The following is a 19515-nucleotide window of genomic DNA, read 5'->3' as shown; positions in this document are numbered from 1 at the left end:
AGATCGAACATTTTGCATGCGCTTCTTCTGCTTTCCATGGTGCTTAATGGTTCCATGGTGTAGTGTGGTAACTCCAATTTTTGTACTTTGGCTTTGGTCGACAACATCACAACGCCGTTATGATCAAGGTCCTGGCATTTCGGCAAATGGCGAAAAATGTGTCAAGGAATATGTTGAAGTAACCAATAAAGAAACGTTCGTCAAGTTCGGATAGAATTGCCGAGCGTTTCGTTCGCAGCTCCTCATCTGAGTCACCCTCGTTGATGATTTCGGCCATGCTTCTTCGCAGATGATTGATTTGTTTCATTTAAATTTTCATTAAATCAGTTTTCCCATACTGGTCACATTGAATGGTTATTGTAGGCACCAAACCCTGTTTACCCACAACAGCCCACTGCGCCAATATGTACGAGCCGAAAAACAGCGATTTTCCTCAACTCAAGCAAACTCGCGAGAAGATTCGCGAATTCCTACGCGTTTTGATCAGCGATGATAGCGCCAATGACATTTAATCACATGCCACAGCCGTGGAAAGTGAAAATTTACCATATCATCGAGTCTCTCTGTAAAAAAAACCATACCGAAATCCTTGTGATGCCAAATAATGTCTCTTTATTCAGAAATCGAAACGAAAAGACTCATCTATGCCTTTTTTTAAGTTACGAATAAAATGTTTTATTAGAAATCAATTTTTCCGGCTGTTGTTTGTTTTCGAAGATCTGGTGGATTTGTGACTTTTCGGTGTATGTGTGTCAGCTTTCATTGGTGGACATTCAAAAATTTGCAAATCCTTTTTCGATCGATTTGATTCGACATGTTTGATATCTTCGGGCCGCTTTTCGTATTTCGAGAATTTCTTCTTCACACTTTCAATCGATGACACATTCAATGGATCGGCATTTGGTTTTGGCCAATATTTCTTTGGGAGAATGTGAAATATTTTGAATAATAGCAAAAAATATTCGTCGTATTTTGTGTTTCATCTTTTGTGTACCTGTGGAACTTTCCAAATAATAACTGCACCATCTGTACTGCCAGTTACAATAAATTTCCCGCATGGGCTGAATCGGCAAGATACAATACTTGCAGCATGAGCCACGCCAGCTGCGACTTGTAATGCCGTTTGATAGTCCCATAACTATGGAAAAACCACTTTCCAAATATTATACCAAATCGGAATTCGGCACATGCAGTTCAAAAATATTTCGAAAAAATACCTTGACAATTTGATCGACACCGCCACTCACGAACATTTCACCCGATGAATTGATCGAAAGCCAGTTTATGCATCCTTTTGAACTTCCTTCGATGTGTCGCACTAAGCTGCCATCAAACACTTCCCAGTAGCTAATTTTTCGATCAGTTCCAGTGGCCAAGACTTGAACTCCAGTCGGGAAGAATTGAACGCAGGTAAATTGAGTGTTTGCCGAGAGAACGTGCTTACGAATCATACGCCTGAATTCAATTTTAAGAAGACGAAAGATATTTTCGGCACGATTACTGCATATGCAACAAAATTCATCGAAATACTAACGTTATGTCCCAAATGATGCACGTCCCATCGCTGGAGGATGACACAATTTCACGGTCGAAACAGTTGAATTGCAAAGATGCAATTGGTGCGGTATGCTCTTTTAAAACGGTTATGAGATTTTGTTGCGTAGTGTCGATTCTCCAAATTCGAATCTGGCCTTCATTTCCGCCAGACACAAGTAAATTGTCACAGCTTGATATCGTCAATGCTGAGCAACCTGAAGATATTATTGGTTTTTAAGTCATTTTCTTCACTCTTTTGATTTAATTTTCTATCTTTTCCCATTAAGTAAACAATTATTTACCTTTGTTGTGTGCATTCGATATAGCATAAATCAGTTTGCCAGTCAGAGGTGTAAATGCTCTGATGACACCATCATTCCAGGCAGTTATGATGCTTTGTCCATCAAAAGAGAAAACAACGGCCGCAGCCGAAAAGTTTAGTACCACAATGCGCAAAAGTTCCTGTTTTTTCATCAATGACCAAACTCGTACCGATTCATAGCTTGCCGTTGCAAAAACTGATGAAAAATTACTGAAAAAAAAAAAGATTTTTTTGTTTGATTATTTTCAAATTTACCAAAAGAAATCTAAAAATTTATTCAACTGAAGACTCATTCTAACTTCGGAAATGCGATATCATTAACGATGCAGCTGTTGCAAGTGATTTGCAGTTTTAACGTGAATGTTTGATATTCGAGTGTGTAAATTTCGCATGAATCCGTTCCAATATAAACGGTTTGATTGCTGTGCAGCTGAAGAGATGTCACGCATCCGTTCACTTTCTTCCGTTTCAGCTTTTTGGTAAAAATAACAACAACGTAATTTCATTGAGCAAAAGAGAATACATGTATTCTGGTATAATAGCTTACTGCCTTTAACATAGGCCACGTTGGTAGTGGATAGTCTTTGATAAAAATATTGCGTTCTTCGACCAACTCAATGGTTCCATCGCCAGCACCAATCAACAGTTGTCGTTCATTGTTCAAGTAGATCAAGTCACGGACGCCGTTCATATATTTCTCGCAGTCTTTGCCTAGAGGTTTTCTGGGATTATGGCGTCCATAAGCACCGATGAGTGTCGGTTTATTGAACTCATTTTGGCGACAATTCAGTCTCAACTTCACAATATCACCGGTCATTGTGCCCGCATATATTGTTGAATCGTCAGCGCTAACTATCATCGACGTGAAGTTTCGGCGAATTTTCCCAAGACTTGCATTGAGCACATTGAGTTTGTTGCTTGTCGTATCAATGTGCCAGATTCGAAGATGTTCTGTTTGAAGAAGTGCATTAAAATGCAACATATGTTTTTTTGTTTTACTTGAGTATTGGACTTACGTTCGCCACATGTTAAAAAGATGTTGCCGAGTTTGTGCAAAGCGCACAATGCAAACGCTGCACCAGTGACTTCATTTTTGGCTGACGCACCGCATATGGCCGTTCTAAAATGCAATCGTGTACAACGGGAGGAACGTATATGTGAATGTTGTAGAACAAACCTTTTTGCTATATTCCAGACAACTAATCGACCGTCATCAAGACCACCCAAGCTTATCAAATGCTCGCCATCCGATGAAAAACACAATGCACGTACTTCATCCTAATAGACAATGACATGTTTCAGAGAGAATATATATATATATTTATTAAGAGTAAGGCTTGCCTTGTGTAATTGATATCGGTTGATCTCTTTCCGACTCGCCCAATCCCATAGAATTACATACGCACGGCTTCCGCTCTGACTTATCTGCCCAGACCCAACGTATCTTCCGCTGAAACAATAATACCATTTCAATGAGGAAAAAAAACGCACTTTTCATGAACATTCATTTCTATCACCATTTTGAGACAGCTATGGTTGATACCGTGTTTGTGTGACCGCACAGAAATTCTTGCTTATTGTTTACAACATTTAGAATGGAGATTTTGCTGCCAAGCGGAAAAACTAAGTGATTTTGATGCAATTTCAATCCACTTGGTTTAGTACCTAATTATTTGTGAATACATTTAGCGTTTTAGTCAAAACAATATTTCAAGTGTAAATACCATCAAATCCAAATATAGCTATGTGTTCAAGTTCTTCAATTTTATCGGCAAATTCGGGATCGACCATTGTCCAAAGAGAATTTTTCTATACAGAAACACTACTAATCGAGCTCACTCAACATTCAACCGTATTGAATAAACAACATTTCACCTGAATTCCATTCGGTTGCTATGTTACAAATTTCATGCGCATTGTTTTTGTTTACTTTTGAATAGACACCGGAAATAAAACACCGAATCTGTTTTTTTTTCTTCGATTATTTGAATTTTTATCTCAATTTTTATTTCAATCGATGTAAATTAAAAGCCCCCTTCAAAAAGAGATTATTTAAATTATTCCACTTGAATGCTCCTCCGATTTATAAACAGACGAAATCACTTCTAGTAGATCAAAAAAAAGGTTTTAATGAATTATAAATTTATTTAAAGTTTTCATATAAATATTGTTTGAATCGATCGAACTAGTTTAAATGTTTGTAATACAAACTTTGTATCGAATCACAAATGGTTTCAGTTGAAAAAATATAGAGATTATTAAAGTTACAATAAATTTCGTTTTATTTCTCCGAGTGAGAATAGAAAATAAGTTACACAATTTTTGTTTCGAGTTTCTCAATATGTTAATTTGTTTCTAATTAATATGCTTCCCCTTCAATTGCTCATTCATTTATTTTATGACATCGGCTCCGATTAACATAGGAATTGTATTCTTTTTTTTTCAATCTGTTTATTATTGTCTCAGAGAGTTTGGCTTCCGCACATGTGTTATTGACGGAACAGAAGAATAAACAGAAGTCATTACATAGTCCCACATGAAAAAGGAAGAGTCGATATAAATAGAATTAAGTTTGATAAGTTTAATTTTGATGTGTTTGTGTGTGTGTGTGTGTGTGTTTGCAAAATGCGACACAACGATATTGATCAATGAGATTTTTGTGACACGTTACTTTAATATCATTAAAAGTTTTGTTCTGTGGTTATTTAATTAAAAAATGTGACAATATTCAATATCAATTTTCCTCTACTTATCAAAACAAATCGAAGTTAAATTAATACGAAGCACCTGCACGGCATATGCGTTACAGGCGCAGATTCTTATGTTTCAATTCGAATGTACCAGATAATTCAATGAATTTTAAACAATTGTATAATATGATAAAGACCTATATTTCTAAAGAGTCCCCGGTTGCCTTCTATACTGTTAACAGATTGCAATTCGTTTGTCTCTCGCATTGCTCTTTGTGTTTGTGTCGATGTAAACTGTTTAAGGTAATACTTTTAGAGAAATGATGCGGTTTGATGCTGTTACTTTTGTTTCTTTGTTTAAATTTGACTCGTTTGATGTTATTGCTGTGTTGCCCATGACCTGAGCAAACCGGTTCGATTCAATTTTCTGCCTATGGTTTGCACATGAAAACCGATTTCTTGCAATTCTTTGTGTTTCAGTATCTTTCGGCCATCGAATATGTATGCCGGTTTCATCATCTTACTGTAAATGGCTCTGTAGTCCAATTCCTGAACGAAAGAGAGAGAGAGAGATGATGATGAAATTCATCAGATTTATTTTATGAAAAATGTACAATGGGAAAGCTGATTTAAGATGCTTACCACAAACTCGTCCCATTCTGTGCATAACACAATTGCGTACGTGTCTTTGACTGCATCATATGCATTGTCAAATATGTCAATGGCCTTTCGCACATACTCTGGACTATCCGTCACACTTGGATGCGTCAAATCTTCGAGAATTTGTTGATGATCCACCTTTGGATCGTAAATATTGAGTTTGGCTCCTTCTTCCAACAACGTTTTACACACCGTGATTGCCGGCGTTTCACGAGTGTCACCGGTATTCTTCTTAAATGCAAAACCAAAAATCGTAATCCGTTTATCTGACACCGTATTGAATAGACATTCGATAATCTGAAACGAAAAGCAATACATTTTGTTGGTCAATCATCAGAATTTGGTCAAATCAATTTCTTAATTGATTGCTCCATTTGGCACATTTTCATACCTTTTGTGAAAATCTCATTTTTTGATATTCATTCATGTCAATGACTTGTTGCCAATAGGCGGCCACTTCTGGTAAATTCAAACCTTCGCATATGTAAACTAAATTAAGAATGTCTTTTTGAAAGCAACTGCCTCCAAAACCGATGGACGCCTGCAAAAACTTTGAACCAATACGCGAATCAAGACCAACGGCTTTGGCAACCTCGGTCACATCGGCACCGGTTGCCTCGCATACAGCCGATAATGAGTTGATGCTTGATATTCGTTGCGCCAAAAATGCATTTGCAGCCTACGACATAGAGGGAATCAGTTAGAAGAAATCATTTATTTTGACGTTTGAAAAAACGTTCATTGATGAACAAAAATATACTCAAGATATTCTCTAAATGAAACTTACAAGCTTCGACAGTTCTGAGCTCCATGTATTTGTGGTTAAGATCCTCTCTTTTGGAATCCAGTGCTGATAAACCCATGATAATTCTTCAATTGCGTTCGAACCAGTTTCGGTGCACTCGCCACCAATCAAAATACGGTCCGCATTCAACAAATCATCAATGGCAGTGCCTTCAGCGAGGAATTCTGGATTCGATAAAATCTCATACTTGACATCTGTAATGAATTGATATGAATTTTAGTATATTTCATCGCAAATGAACAAAAACACTCCGATTGAACGTACCCATCTTTTGGTTGGCACCCAAAATATGCATAATACTTTCAGCGGCCCGTACCGGCACCGTACTCTTTTCAACCACAATTTTATTGCTGCGTGCAACCTTGGCAATCATTCGAGCCGCACTTTCAACATACTTGAGATCGGCAGCTCGGCCGCGCCCATTTCCAAACGTTTTTGTCGGCGTGTTTACTGAAATGAAGATCAGTTCGGCTTCATCAATGGCAGTTTCAATGTCATTTGAAAAGAACAGATTTATGTTTCGGCACTTCTTTACGACATCATCTAAGCCAGGCTGAAAGAAGAACAAGGAAAAAACATCAGCATTTAAAAAATGAATTCTTAGAAGCAATCAATTCAAGCGACAGCAAATCGGTTGAAAAATCAATTATGGCTGAAATTGGTCACGTTCCAGTTGTTTGTTTAGGCTTTCAAATTTGGCCACTTGGACCAATAGTCACTCAGTTTCAACTGTTCAATGTTGTTTGTTCAAAAGTCTGGGCAGGAAAAAGAGATTTCTCTTTGTTCTCTTTGCACGCCGTTTTTGTTGTTGTTCTTGTTGCTAAGAACACTTGTCCAATTTCAATCATACTCAACACTTCAGTTGGCGATTGTACTTTTACGATTTGTTTAACTTTAAATTCGTGATGAAATCATTGAGTTCTTGAAGCCGGATCACAAATGTAGTCACACTAAGCGACGTCGTTAAAGCGATGTCATCGAACGATTATAACATTTTACGCTTATACCGTCGTACATTGACGTGACATGCCTAATTAGCATTATTTATTGCCAGTGTCGCCACAGAACCGAATATCAATAACGGTAAAATTAAAAACGAGAAACCGAAGATAACAAGAAATTTGCCACGAATAAATCGTAACATCCGTGTAATGGCAAAGGCTACACTGTACGTTATTGCATTGATTACGAGCTTGCATTTCATTGAATTCATTCATGATTCACTTCGAAGGCCATATGTATCGTATGAATAATTTAAAATACACGATGGCTAGATTTCACTTTTTTTTCAATTTCATATCATTTGATACTTGAACCGTTTTTGTGTTTTGTTTTGTTTTGTTTTGCTTTGCTTTGCTTGAAGCTATTGTAATTATGATTATGAATACAATTGTGAATCAAAACTTCAAATCACAATCGTTAATCGCCTTTAATAATAACACTGTACCATGTGCACAACATTACTTATTCAACTCTAATTCAATATACACATATTTGCATTTCGTACGCCTGTGTGCTTTAATTTTTCACACAAATTTGTACATTACAAATGGAACAAAGATAATATTCCGTACAGTGTTGTCACGTAAAGTGATCAAAACATTAAGGTGATGTTCGTTATCATAGTGGTGAGCAATTAGAACTAAATCGGATAGTATCAGCAGTGAGCACGGTTCCGAACAAATATCATCGACTATTCTTCAATGCTATGTTCTACATTCAAACGTGATTATTTGAATTGTAGCTAATTTTAATCTAATCAGCTGAAAGTAAGCGAAACAGCTGAGCTCAGTGCAAAAAGAGTTTTTATTCAGAAAAAGCCACATCGATTTAGATATGATTAGTTTTTGAAAATTGAATAATGATCGAAAATGCCGGTGATGCATAGATATAATTAGACTCTAGCGCAAAAGTAAAACCGAAACACAAAAATGCCAAGCATTTTGAAAGGTATTTCAATGATAAACTAAATGATAAAACTCACCTCGTAAATGGGCAATTTGTCCGAGTTCCATTGTGATATACGTTCAACGCTAAGATCGACCACGGTCACCCGAATGTTCGGACACTTCAATGCGATAACACTGCATGTGGGGCCACCCACGTATCCAGCACCAATGCAACATATCTTTGTAATGACCATTTCGAACGGGAATCACACACTATTTTGCCGTTTGTTCACCACTGTTCTGATTTCCGTCAACCGTCAATTGTCGTTGTTCACGTCTATCTATTTGTTTATGCCGTATCAATATCGTTTCGCACTTTACCTCCTTGTCAATGGGCTGCTTATTTTACATTCCATTGAAATCTACCTAAAGAGTAATAAAAGTAACACGAGGACAGATTAATTACAGACAGAGAGCTAAATTGGTGGGTATATGTGAAATTTTGTCGTCGTCGTTGTTGTTTAAATTAATCTGCATAGCAGCTAATCAACACGATTCAACGTATATCCAATGTTAACTTGGAATTGTTTGAGTATTTACATGGGATACACACGATTTCAAATAATCAAATGAATTGAATTGCGAACGTGCATAATTGAGGCACATCACACAATTTCAACAGAGACAATGACTGTACCACAAACAAAACAAATCTGAACGAATATATCGGAAACACAGACCATGTAAACGAATCATCGACGACTTACTAGACACACAGTGATGGTGAGAGACGGAGAAAAATAGAGAGGAGAAAAAAAATATAAACATCACAATTCTTTGAGCTCTTCTGTTTAAATGGAAAATTGCAATGCTTAATGTTGCTGTGTATGTTTTTTAATTCATTCGTTGTTGCTTCTGTTATAAATGAATTCATAGTGATGGGTTTGCTTGTTGTGGTAGTAAACAATAAAAGGGACTACGAAATGGAAAGAATTCGACTTGTTTGGCAGGTTTTTCAAGAATCGTTGACATTAATTGTCTGCATTTTCCCAAGAAGTTGGTTAATCATACAACCAAAGAAAAAGAGGAACAGCCAACCGCTATTATCTCTTTTTACCACTCTTCCTAATCGCTTGTCTTTTCGCCATTGATAAAATCAATGTGAACAAACATGCACACACGAATACACGAAACAAACAAACTGCAAATCATTTGCAGTCACGACCTCCAACAATTCCATGGAATTTTATGAATCCCGGTATTTGGAAATGCCAAATGCCTCAATGCATCCAATGTTGTTGGTATATTTGCTTTTTCGGTTTGCTTCGTTGATTATCAGTCGGCTCGGCATTTCATAAATAATTTCTCCTTCTTGATTTATATAATTTAAGCACTGAATTTCGGATTCTCTGTTCAACAAACATGATACTCACGATATTCTGCTTCTTTTGCACAAATCTTCCACGAATAATAATGACCGACAAACGGAAAATGTCCAAAATCAAACGAAAAACTTGAGAAAAAAGAAACCGATCGCAATGAGACGACGAGAACTCAAGCAGCAATACAGAAGGCAAATAAAAAGAAGAAACGAATTAAAATCAACAATAACAACAAAATGCTTCAACACTAGCCGTTTGGCTGCTAAAATGTTAATGAATGCGATAGCTCGATGCCGAATAAGTTTTGCTTTTGATGTTTGTAGTCTGTCTCATGTGTACGATGAAACAGCAAGAACGGATATTCTTGCATGTGTTGGGATTGAGCTCTCTCTCTCTCTCTCTCTCTCTCTCTCTCTCTCTCTCTCTCTTTATCTATCTCTCATTTTGTTAGCGCACGCTGTTGCTGCTTCTGCTGTTGTTGTTGTTGTCGTCGTCGTCGTCATTGTCGGCGGCGGCAACGACGGTTCTCCCTGTGTTCTATTTACGTATTCTTCTCTATTCACAGCGCTCAAATTCGTTGCGGCTTTGCGCATAACTGCTTCTCTTTCTACTAGATTTAATCAGAAAGAAAATACTCGCATGTCGGTATATGAAGCGTGTGGACTCTTCTGCACTACAATAAAACTATACACTTCTTCTTTTTTCCCTATATATCGCATGATTTCGTATAATACACACAATTCTCTTCTTTTTTTCCGAATATTTTATGTTTTGTGAATAAAATGAAAAACTCCACGCGATAGAGTGAAAATCCACTTTTAAACCTATATTGATTTGTTTAGCATATTCTCAACGGACGAAGGATATTCATGCGTTTTCACTTATATCATTCTTCATTTTCGACAGATAATTTACACTATAACTGCTTATCCAACGGAAATAACTATGGTCAATCTTTGCTTTTCAAAATTTAAAAAAAAAAAATCAAGTACGCATTCTAAACTGATATATCATCAAGTCCCTGGTTACAAGAGGAAGTCACAAACGGAAGATATTGATAAAAGAATGAAATTTGAAGATAATTGAAAATAGAAAAGAATTCACATGAAACTGAAAATAATTTTGGCCGCATCACATTTGTTGTCGACAATGTTTACACAATTTTCTGATCAGAATGGACTTTTTACTGTTATTTCTTTTTCAATGAAACTCGCAGCACTCTTCAATGGTCTATGATTTTGCCAATGACACCTTCAACCAATATAAATCTCTATCAGCCTTATATGGCCATTGCAATGGCTATGGCTATGGCTTGCGTTTGTAAGAATCGTAATGAATAACGCTATGACTGAAGTAGATTTCAAATTTTGCACAATATCTTACTATTCAGAATTAGAAGCACATACAACATACTAATCACGACATTCTCGTTTTTTGTAAAATTAAATCGATAACACACATGGATCAAATCTCATTAACATACATTTGATTTTGCTTTCATTCGGTTGCGTTGTTTCACAATTTTGCAAATGGTTTCACATGTCGGCAAAACACTTGCACTTTTAATTTATTTAATTTAGTTTTTCAGTCAGGTAGCAAACTGAGCTTATCATTATTGAATCCGATCAATTTTGACTAGTAAACAATGCACACCAATGTTTGACAGTTGACAATGAACTTGTGGTGTGTGTGTGTATGTGTAGATGCGTGTGTGACAAATGTGCAAAATCCGCAGATTTTGCACCACAGGTGCCATCTAACAAAATGGACGTGTATCTATAAGGAGTCGTTTGTCTCTCTATTCATGCACGAATCAGCCGATAAGCACATTTGAATTTCGCTCCCGAGTCTCTCGTCGCACGGTCTATACCTATTCTAGCAACGACCTATGATTATTCATGGCATGAATAATTTTGTCGCTCACTTATATATATTCGAATAGTAATTGCTTGAAAAACAGTCACGTGCTTTTAACTACGACATTTTAAGATAGCAGCATTTGATACGTGTATAATCGCATTTACCCGTTTTTTAGCACTACATGGAATGTAGACTACTCTAGTTGTTTTTTTTTTCCGAGAAAATTTTAAGACTCTTTACGCCATTTTTTTGGACCGTAAACTAATAATTCATTTTATTATCCATATTTTTTATTTCAATTGAAACAATTACGCCTCATTGCAAAAATGAAATAATATCATATTCATGTAATTCAATTTTGAGATAACTCAAAAAAAAATGGCACTTTTTTCGTTGCGAACGTAAAATAATGTACGATGACCATTCACATTGAACGTACATTAAAACAATAATTGAAGAATACAATTTTATCATATACATTTTTTTAATTATTTTTGACAAAATTTTGCATACAAAACGATTAAAACTACATTCCATGTAGTGCTTACGATAATAATTTGATGAGAAACATCAAATTAATTAAACCCCTTAAATTTACAAGCTTCAAGAATGCAGAGCGGAGCGAAGCGACGATCTGCGGTCTTGTTTTCTTCTCGCCATGAATTTGAATATAAAAAATTCATACCATAAACTAGCATTTGCAATCAAACTTTAAAGGAAAAAAACGTCGCTAATTCATGTCGTCAAATAAGCAATTTTCGATTTTCTTTACTTGAACAAAATTCTACTAGAAAAAGAACCGAAGAGAAATATACTCTTCTGGCAATCGAGTTTTAATAAAAAGGAAATAGCATGCAAAACACGAATCAATTAAGTTTTTATGGTACACGCACGCATTATATACCGTACGCTTGCGAAAACCAAATGAATGCACATACGAGTTACAGCACGAAATTCGAAAATGACTCACTGTTGCATGTTGAATTTTCAAATTTATTGACATTCGTACTGTAGCATATGTGACCACCGTACGAGCACCAAAAATTGCCACCGATTTTTCAATCTAATGTGTTAATGTAAAAATTCAATGCAATGTGGCGGCCAATGAAAATCAGAAATATTTCAAAATACTCGAAATTGTTTGAATCCATCTCGAAATTTATCAAATCTTCACATAACGAAGTTATTTTGGGCCAGCCTTTCTGATCATGAAAATAATAAACAATACAGCGGCACCTGGGGACTAAGTGCAATGTGTCATACTTTCAACGTTTGAACTAACACAGACGCATACTTGTTACAGCAAACTATGTGCATGATTATCTATTTCTCCAACCAGCCAGGTGCCGCTTTATTGTTCTTATTTGACGTTTCCTATCTATTTGTACAGACGATCAGAGAGGCTGTTTTGGGCGTCTATTGAAGAAGAGAGTGAAAGTTTTCATTCATGATTATGATGCAATGTCTCGATGTCCCAATGACTTGACTTGAAATATTACCATGCACATTGTTTGTGCGATTGAGACACAGGCTTTGCCAGTAAATTTATTAAAATATTCGAATGTCTAATCGATTCTATTAATACTAATCGAATTGGCCGGAAGAACACGCGTACGTATACAGACCATGTGATCAAACGAGACAAAAAGAGCATTTGTTTGGTCAAAAACGAGTTATTTGAGTCACGAGTTCAAAAATGTGGTAGCGCCATTTTCCAATAAGTTCGACTGGCGTACACCAAATTGACAATAGAAACAATCGTTTTACTTTTGTTTTTGTTGCTTTATTTTTATTTTGTATATCATTTTTTTTTTGTTTATTAATAAACTAAAATATTATTAAAAATCTGTCGATTACATTTTTTCCTTTCTCTTCTGCTTTTTTCTTCTTCTTTAAATGTAAACTAAACGCTAGATTCTCTCGCTTTCATATAATTATCAATATTGTTGTTAATAATTTTGTTTTTTTTTCTTGTTGTTGCTGTTGAATTTTCATCTTTTGCAGGCTTTGAATCGTTAATATTTTGTTTCATATTTTTTTTTATTCATCTTCGCTATGATTACCCTCCATTTTGCTTTGATTCATCCATACAATACACAATATGGTTGTATACATACGTTCTCTATCTGTCTCTCTGTTCTTCGCTAACAAAATAACTTTGTTTAAATTCTAATTCACTTCAGTGTTTCATCATCATCATCATTTAGTTTCTGACTTAAACGTAATTTTACTTATTTCAAACATTAATGATTCATCTTTTTTTTGTTTAAATCTTCTCCTCTATCTGTGTGTTTTTTTATGTTATTAATTTATATATAAATTAATATAATGTTTTAGCGGATTTTATATCTATATTTCATTATCATTTTGTTTGTTTTTTTTTCTTCATTTTTTTGTTTCTTGGGTGTGTTCATGTGTTGTGGATCGTGATAGAGCGAAAGTATCTTCCGCAATTCAAAGAACCGAATTACAATATTTATATATATTAACAAATTAGTTGAAGCAAATGAAATGAACTTGGGGAAGTGTGTTTGTGTGTCTGGTTTGATTCGTTCCAATTGAAGATGACCGAGATGGGTGTGGGTGTGGGTGTGGGTGTGTTTGTATGTATGTGTGTGGATGCTGAAAGGCGCGATGAGACGTAAATTGCATTCGGTTTGGCCTTTTCTTTGCTTTTTTTTTCTTCTTCTTTTAAACTAATATGCTTGATCGCTTGAAGTTATCATATTCAATCGATTTTGGTTACTCTGTCGATTCATTTGCCATTTGTTTTGTGTTGTTGTTGTTAGTTCATAACCCGAAATTACACTTTTACAATGTATCCTTGATCTGGATTCTTTTTAATGCTATACTATATGTCTAATTATTTTGTTGTTGTTGTTGGTTTTTCCATATCATTTTAGCTTTTGGGCTTGTCTATTTATTGTGTGTATGCTGTGGTTTTTCTTTTGTGTGTACATTGAAATTTACCATAAATCTCTCCAAAAAAAATTTTCTTCGTTACGTTCCTCATTTTTCTTTCAATTAAAAATATAACATGTAGGTTTATTATTGTATGTTTTAAAGATTTTTTTTTTGCATTTTTCGTTTTTGTTCTAATTTACTCATGTTTTGTTATTGTTGTTTCTCTCATTCATTCATCTCATCATTTGTTTCGACAAATACATTTAATATAAAGAAAACGAGCCCAAGCAAACAACAGCACATTGGACCATTGATTTGATGTCTATATTGTTATTCTATTCCTTCATTTGCTTTTCTCTTATCGAAAAATAATCACTGATTCACAAGAACGTACATTCCTTGGTTTACAGTAATCTATCTGGCTTCATATTCATTTCAATACATTTTGAAGTTCAGCTGATTAAAATGTGTTTGTGTGTGTTTTTGTATTTTTTTTTTCTCTTTTATTCTCATTTCCGTTTTGATTATGACAATCAAAACATGGATCGCTTTTTTTGTATTGTTTCCACTAAATTCTTTGTTTAGCATTTGTTGTTTTGTTTATAATTTTGCAACGACGAGTTTTTCTAAAATTTGATAAAAAATAATACTAACAGCTACTTAAAAGTCGAAAGCTTAAAGGGCAGGTCAGTGCATCGGTGTTTGTTGCGATTACTGGAATAAAAATGAAAGGTGTATGTTTGTCAGTTGTTCGGATTTTTGTTTCACAATGAATCCAATGAATGGAATGTCTGGAATGGCGATTAAGACATGGTACTTACCTTTTGTTCTGATTGATTTATAATTTCATCCAAACTGAAATATACTTCGCCCGTTGTTGATGTCACTGGTGCTCTCGTCGATGTTGTAACCGTAGTGATACCTAGACGGATACAAAAAGTGTGTCGTAAGTAAAAATAAGTTCAAGCGTTTAAATGGAGTCTGAAGCGATTCGGTTGAAAATTTATTATCTCTGCCATGACTTTTGCCCATTTAGAGAAACCAAATGTTAATTTAAAACACCCGCCCCCTCCACCGAAACATAATAATCAATTTCGATTTCAAACGAACCGCTTCAAAGATAAGTGCAAAATAGTAGTAAGTTTAGTAGTTAACCTAATTGTCTCATTGCCATTCACCTGAATCAGCCTCAGTGGCCGCTTGCTGGTCGCCGTCTTGCGATGACGTGTCTTCGGATTTGATGGCGATCGCTTGTTCGGCTTCGATTTCTTCGGTATGTTGTTGCTGATCTTGGTGATGTGCGGACTTTTGTTCAATTTCATGTTCGCCCTCTTGGTGCTGCAACTCATGTTGCTCTTGTTGCTGCTGATGGTGTTCAACGGCGGCCGATTCTAAATGTTGGGCGAATGCTATTGATACCGGCACTTGGACACCATCTTCATTAACTACATGCATGCCTTCGGGCAATTGATCGCCATGATGTTGGATAACTAATTGACCATCTTCGTTTAGCATTGAGGCATCGATTAATTGGGCCTCATTGTTATCGCCTTGCACTAAGATCATCTGATTATTTTCGCCTTGAATCATTTGAAACGTTTGCTCGCCACCTTCACCGTCTGACGCTTGTAATACGCCAACACTTTGCAATAGCTGTTGAATCTGTTCGCTATCCTGCACCAAAATTTGATTACCCTCCGCATCGGTGGTTAGAATGTGGTTATCCAATTGCAACAATTGACCATTTTCGTTCAATATAAATTTGATTTGACCACTTTCGGCCGCATTTTGAATGTCGTCCAGGTCCATCGGCACCTGATCACTACTTGACGGTTGGCTTCCATCCGCATCGTCGTCTAAACTTGGCATACTCACGGAAACACCCTGTGCGAGTTTCTACAAATAAACACACACACACACACACATCGATGTGTTATAATTAATAATGCACGATTTTGCTTGGTTTTGTGATTCGCGTTGCGCGTTTTTTTCATTCTCTCTATCGATTTCTCTTGTTACCTGTTCGTTATCCAAATGTTCTTGGTGCTGTTGTTCTGAATTTGTTTGTTGCTCTTGGTCGGCAGGCTGTTGCTGTTGTTGCTGCTGCTGTTGAAGTTCCAATTGATGATCATCGCTTTGATCCAATTGTGGCATATCGATAGTAACTGGCGTCAAACCCTCGTTGCCCTCTTGTTTGTTCTTCTAATGATAAAATTGAAAGGAAAATGGAATAAAATTAAATTAACCCGAAACTACCGGATGCGATAACTGCGTTGACATTTTGCACTCTCTAACGATACTTACATTCTCTACGTCGATATTGTTGGCTGTGGCATCCTGCTGATTTGCCATGGTGATATTGAATGTGTATCCACCGGTCGAACTTTCGTGGCTTGTTATCACCACGCCTTCGGTATTGTTGGCATTTCCTTCGATTTCCGCTTTGTCTGAATGCATTTTTTCGAACATGATTTCTAAATCATTGTCCGATATAGATGTGTTTGTCTGTGTTTGAATGATTGTGGTCGGTGTATTCGCCACCCGTTGATCGGTTCGTATTAGACTATGTGTATTCGAAACGGTTGACGTTGTAACGGCAACGGCTTGTGAGCCGGTTTTTTTGTTACTCTCACGCTTGTGAGTCTCCATGTGCTGTTTGTAATAAGTCTCCTGGATAAATGTAAGCGAACAAATGTGACACGAATAGAAATTAATTTTGGGGCCAGCGTCGCCAGTCTCTCGCAATGCCTCATCGATTGTATCTTGTAACAATTTTTGAGTGGTGAGATCTTGTGACACGGCAATTTGTGTTGGTTGCGTCAATTGTGACGTCTGTATTTGCGACACGATCTGTTGCTTCTGGCCGACTTGCTGCTGTGGCTTATGTGTCTCGAAATGTTTTACAAGTAGATCCTGCAAAGATCGATAAGAGAATGAGCATATCAATGGGGTTGTTTGGGTGCGTTGACACGCGTTGAGAGTTGTTCTCTTCTTAGTTTTATTTGTTGTGTTTTGTAAAATTGTTCAACGTACCTTTTGTGTGAATGTCATCGAACATGTTCCGCATTTGAAGAAGTCGGGACAATGAGTCTTTGCATGAACGCCGGCTAGTTCTCTGGTCTCAAAGCGCGCTGAACAAATGCGGCATTTGAATGGCTTTACCTTGACATGTTTTCGAGAATGCGCTTCGAATACACCTTTCTCATACGTTTTAAAAGTGCAAATATTGCACGAATACAGTTGACCTACGGTACAGAATAAAGCATTTATCATAAACATGTCACTCACATTTGCTATTCACATTTATTGTTTGACTCTGTTCTATCATGGCAGCATCTGATTATTCGATCAGAAGGCGAAACATAACAGCAGGAACAGGGCAAGATGGGGATGGTATGGAGATATTGGTGGTGACTGTCACTTACCGCTAGCCACTGCTGTCGATGTTTCGATCGTTTTAATATCCGGGTGATTAGTTTCCATATGCTTCTTGTACGTGGCTTCGTTCATATAGTTTATGCTGCATATACTGCATGTGAATTCGCTTGCATGCTTTTCGACGTTGTGTGCCTTCAAGGCGACCACGCTAGTGAAGAGCTTTTTGCACAATTTGCAACGATAACCGTTCTGCTGTCGGCATGTATCATAATGCGGTTGAAATAGTTTGATATCGGTTGTTTTAAAATCGCACGACATGCATTTGTAAATCTTGATCGGTTTCCGTTGCGTGGATGCTGCCTGTTGCTGAAAATGTCAAAGAACCACAGCGTTCGTTTAATGATAAAACATTGTTGGAGCAGAATGAGTGAATGAGTAAAACAGAAAATGAATGCACACACACGCACAGTGGCGTCGGCTTGAAAGAGAAAAATCAAGTGAGATACAAAATGGATCAAGTGCCACACATTTTTCTACCGGCCCAAATGATTCTCATTGCACATTTCAAATGGTGAATCGAAATTGACTTCAAACATCCATTTTTGATCAACAAAATAAATGAAATGAAATGAAGGGTTCGAGAGGCTAAAATAACATGACTTACATTTACTTGCCGCACCAATTGTGTTTGACCAAAGTTATTCTGTTGCGCCGTCTCGTACAATCCGGCAATTGTGCCATCGATGGCATCACTACTTGCACTGACACTCACTATACGTTGACCACCGGCGAATTGATTCACTGGCTGTGACTGGATGGGCTGCAACAATGGTACGGTCGTTATTTTTCGGGTGTCATCTTCGGCATCGCCACCGTTGCTCGTCTTTCGGTTCGTATAATTCGCATTGATCGTACCAACACTTGTGTTGAGCCTCTGTACTTTGGCAGGGGGCGGTTTAATGTCAACAACATTTGTGCTGCTTGCACCAGCATTACCGTTGTCATTTATACCATATTTCTTATTAATTAATGTCAAAATGTTGCTTTTGACACGATCCAAATCTGTTTCCAGCCGATCCATTTGGTTGAACATGGTCAAGCATCGCTTACAAATTACATCGTCCACACTGACGATGACCATGAATGCGTCGCCAACGATTCGGCCAATTTTCGTTGGGATCTTTGTATTTGATGCAGTTGTAAAGGCTTCGGTGACAAGTGTGCCATTATTACCGATATGCTCATCGCAGATATAGCATTCGCCCTTCTGTACAAATACTGTTTTTGGTTGCGCTGGCTGTTGTTGCTTCATTATTCGAGTCTGTGATGGACCAGTGACGCTCACTGTTCCACTCGATAGTAAACTGTTTATCTTTCTTACGGCATTCATTTGAATGTCCTGTGCGTATGACGGCTGAGCATAAACCTGTGAAGAGAATCACATGAAAACAGAAAAAAAATGTCAAAAAGATGCTTTAGGTCTCTATTTTTTTTTTCATCTTTCTCTAGTCGCCGAGGCTCTTTGGCTAATGAAGTTGACCATTTCACGCACACATTCATCACCGGACCAAGAGAACAAGATTTCCAAATGAAATTTCGAAAAATGATTTATAATGTATAGGCAACTAATCACACCACTCTAGCGCGTAAACGGCCGTCTTTTTTTCTCGTTTGGATTCTTTGAGATTACAATCCGACAAAAACAAACTAAATAACAATAGATTCTGATAGAAAAATAAAACGGTTTCAAAAAACAAAACGAATGAAAACAATGACTCAATAAATCGAAACAACACGATTCACAAATATTCTGGTTTGGTTAGGTAGAATGAAATTGAAAAAAATGCGGCTTAAATACAGCAAACGCACACACACACGCACAAGAAAAAACACTTTCGCATTTCGTTTCGATGTAGAAATTGCATGAGTGTGCGTATTTTTCATTTGAAGTCGCAGCCGTCAAGCTAAGGCGTCACATTATGAACGAACAAAAAAAAAATGAAATGGAAAAATGAACCGTATGAAACTATCGAAAAATATATCCACCATAATTTTTTCACATAATCAATATTTTAATACGTAATTGGTG

The 19515-nt window shown here is 36.7% G+C and overlaps 3 protein-coding genes across 8 annotated transcripts; all 3 read right to left on the bottom strand.

Moving 5' to 3' along the window:
* Positions 1-437: 437 nt before the first annotated feature.
* LOC129578919 (cilia- and flagella-associated protein 52) lies at positions 438-3840 on the bottom strand. The gene is made up of 12 exons (XM_055468212.1): positions 3583-3840; positions 3376-3523; positions 3200-3308; positions 3036-3136; positions 2875-2978; positions 2406-2809; positions 2158-2330; positions 1839-2068; positions 1535-1751; positions 1218-1455; positions 995-1138; positions 438-919 (listed from the first exon to the last, which is right to left on the bottom strand). Exons 1-12 carry the CDS (start codon positions 3647-3649, stop codon positions 686-688), a joined length of 2169 nt encoding a protein of 722 aa, XP_055324187.1. The 5' UTR covers positions 3650-3840; the 3' UTR covers positions 438-685.
* Positions 3841-3983: 143 nt separating this feature from the next.
* On the bottom strand, positions 3984-11099 carry LOC129578918 (UDP-glucose 6-dehydrogenase). Of its 4 annotated transcripts, none has more exons than XM_055468209.1 (7): positions 10668-11099; positions 7998-8328; positions 6278-6566; positions 5996-6207; positions 5600-5887; positions 5191-5505; positions 3984-5097 (listed from the first exon to the last, which is right to left on the bottom strand). In XM_055468209.1, exons 2-7 carry the CDS (start codon positions 8154-8156, stop codon positions 4927-4929), a joined length of 1434 nt encoding a protein of 477 aa, XP_055324184.1. In that variant the 5' UTR covers positions 8157-8328; positions 10668-11099; the 3' UTR covers positions 3984-4926. The 4 variants fall into 4 exon arrangements, with proteins under 4 accessions (XP_055324184.1, XP_055324183.1, XP_055324182.1 ...); XM_055468208.1 differs by having other exon boundaries at positions 10768-10973; XM_055468207.1 differs by having other exon boundaries at positions 9336-10935.
* Positions 11100-14524: 3425 nt separating this feature from the next.
* On the bottom strand, positions 14525-18852 carry LOC129578917 (zinc finger protein 236-like; the record flags this gene model as incomplete). Of its 3 annotated transcripts, none has more annotated exon segments than XM_055468203.1 (8): positions 14525-14762; positions 14870-14970; positions 15227-15944; positions 16068-16250; positions 16353-16961; positions 17082-17293; positions 17474-17792; positions 18091-18852. In XM_055468203.1, coding segments are annotated over 8 exon segments (2907 nt in total), but the record flags the coding sequence as incomplete, so codon positions are not given.
* Positions 18853-19515: the final 663 nt, after the last annotated feature.

This window comes from Sitodiplosis mosellana, unplaced genomic scaffold (assembly GCF_009176505.1).
Source record: "Sitodiplosis mosellana isolate CC-2019 unplaced genomic scaffold, AAFC_SMos_1.0 Smas_scaffold_6226, whole genome shotgun sequence".
NCBI classification, from domain to species: Eukaryota; Metazoa; Arthropoda; class Insecta; order Diptera; family Cecidomyiidae; genus Sitodiplosis; species Sitodiplosis mosellana.
The sequence above is the reverse complement of the archived record's forward strand: the minus strand, read 5'-3'. Positions and strand labels throughout refer to the sequence as shown.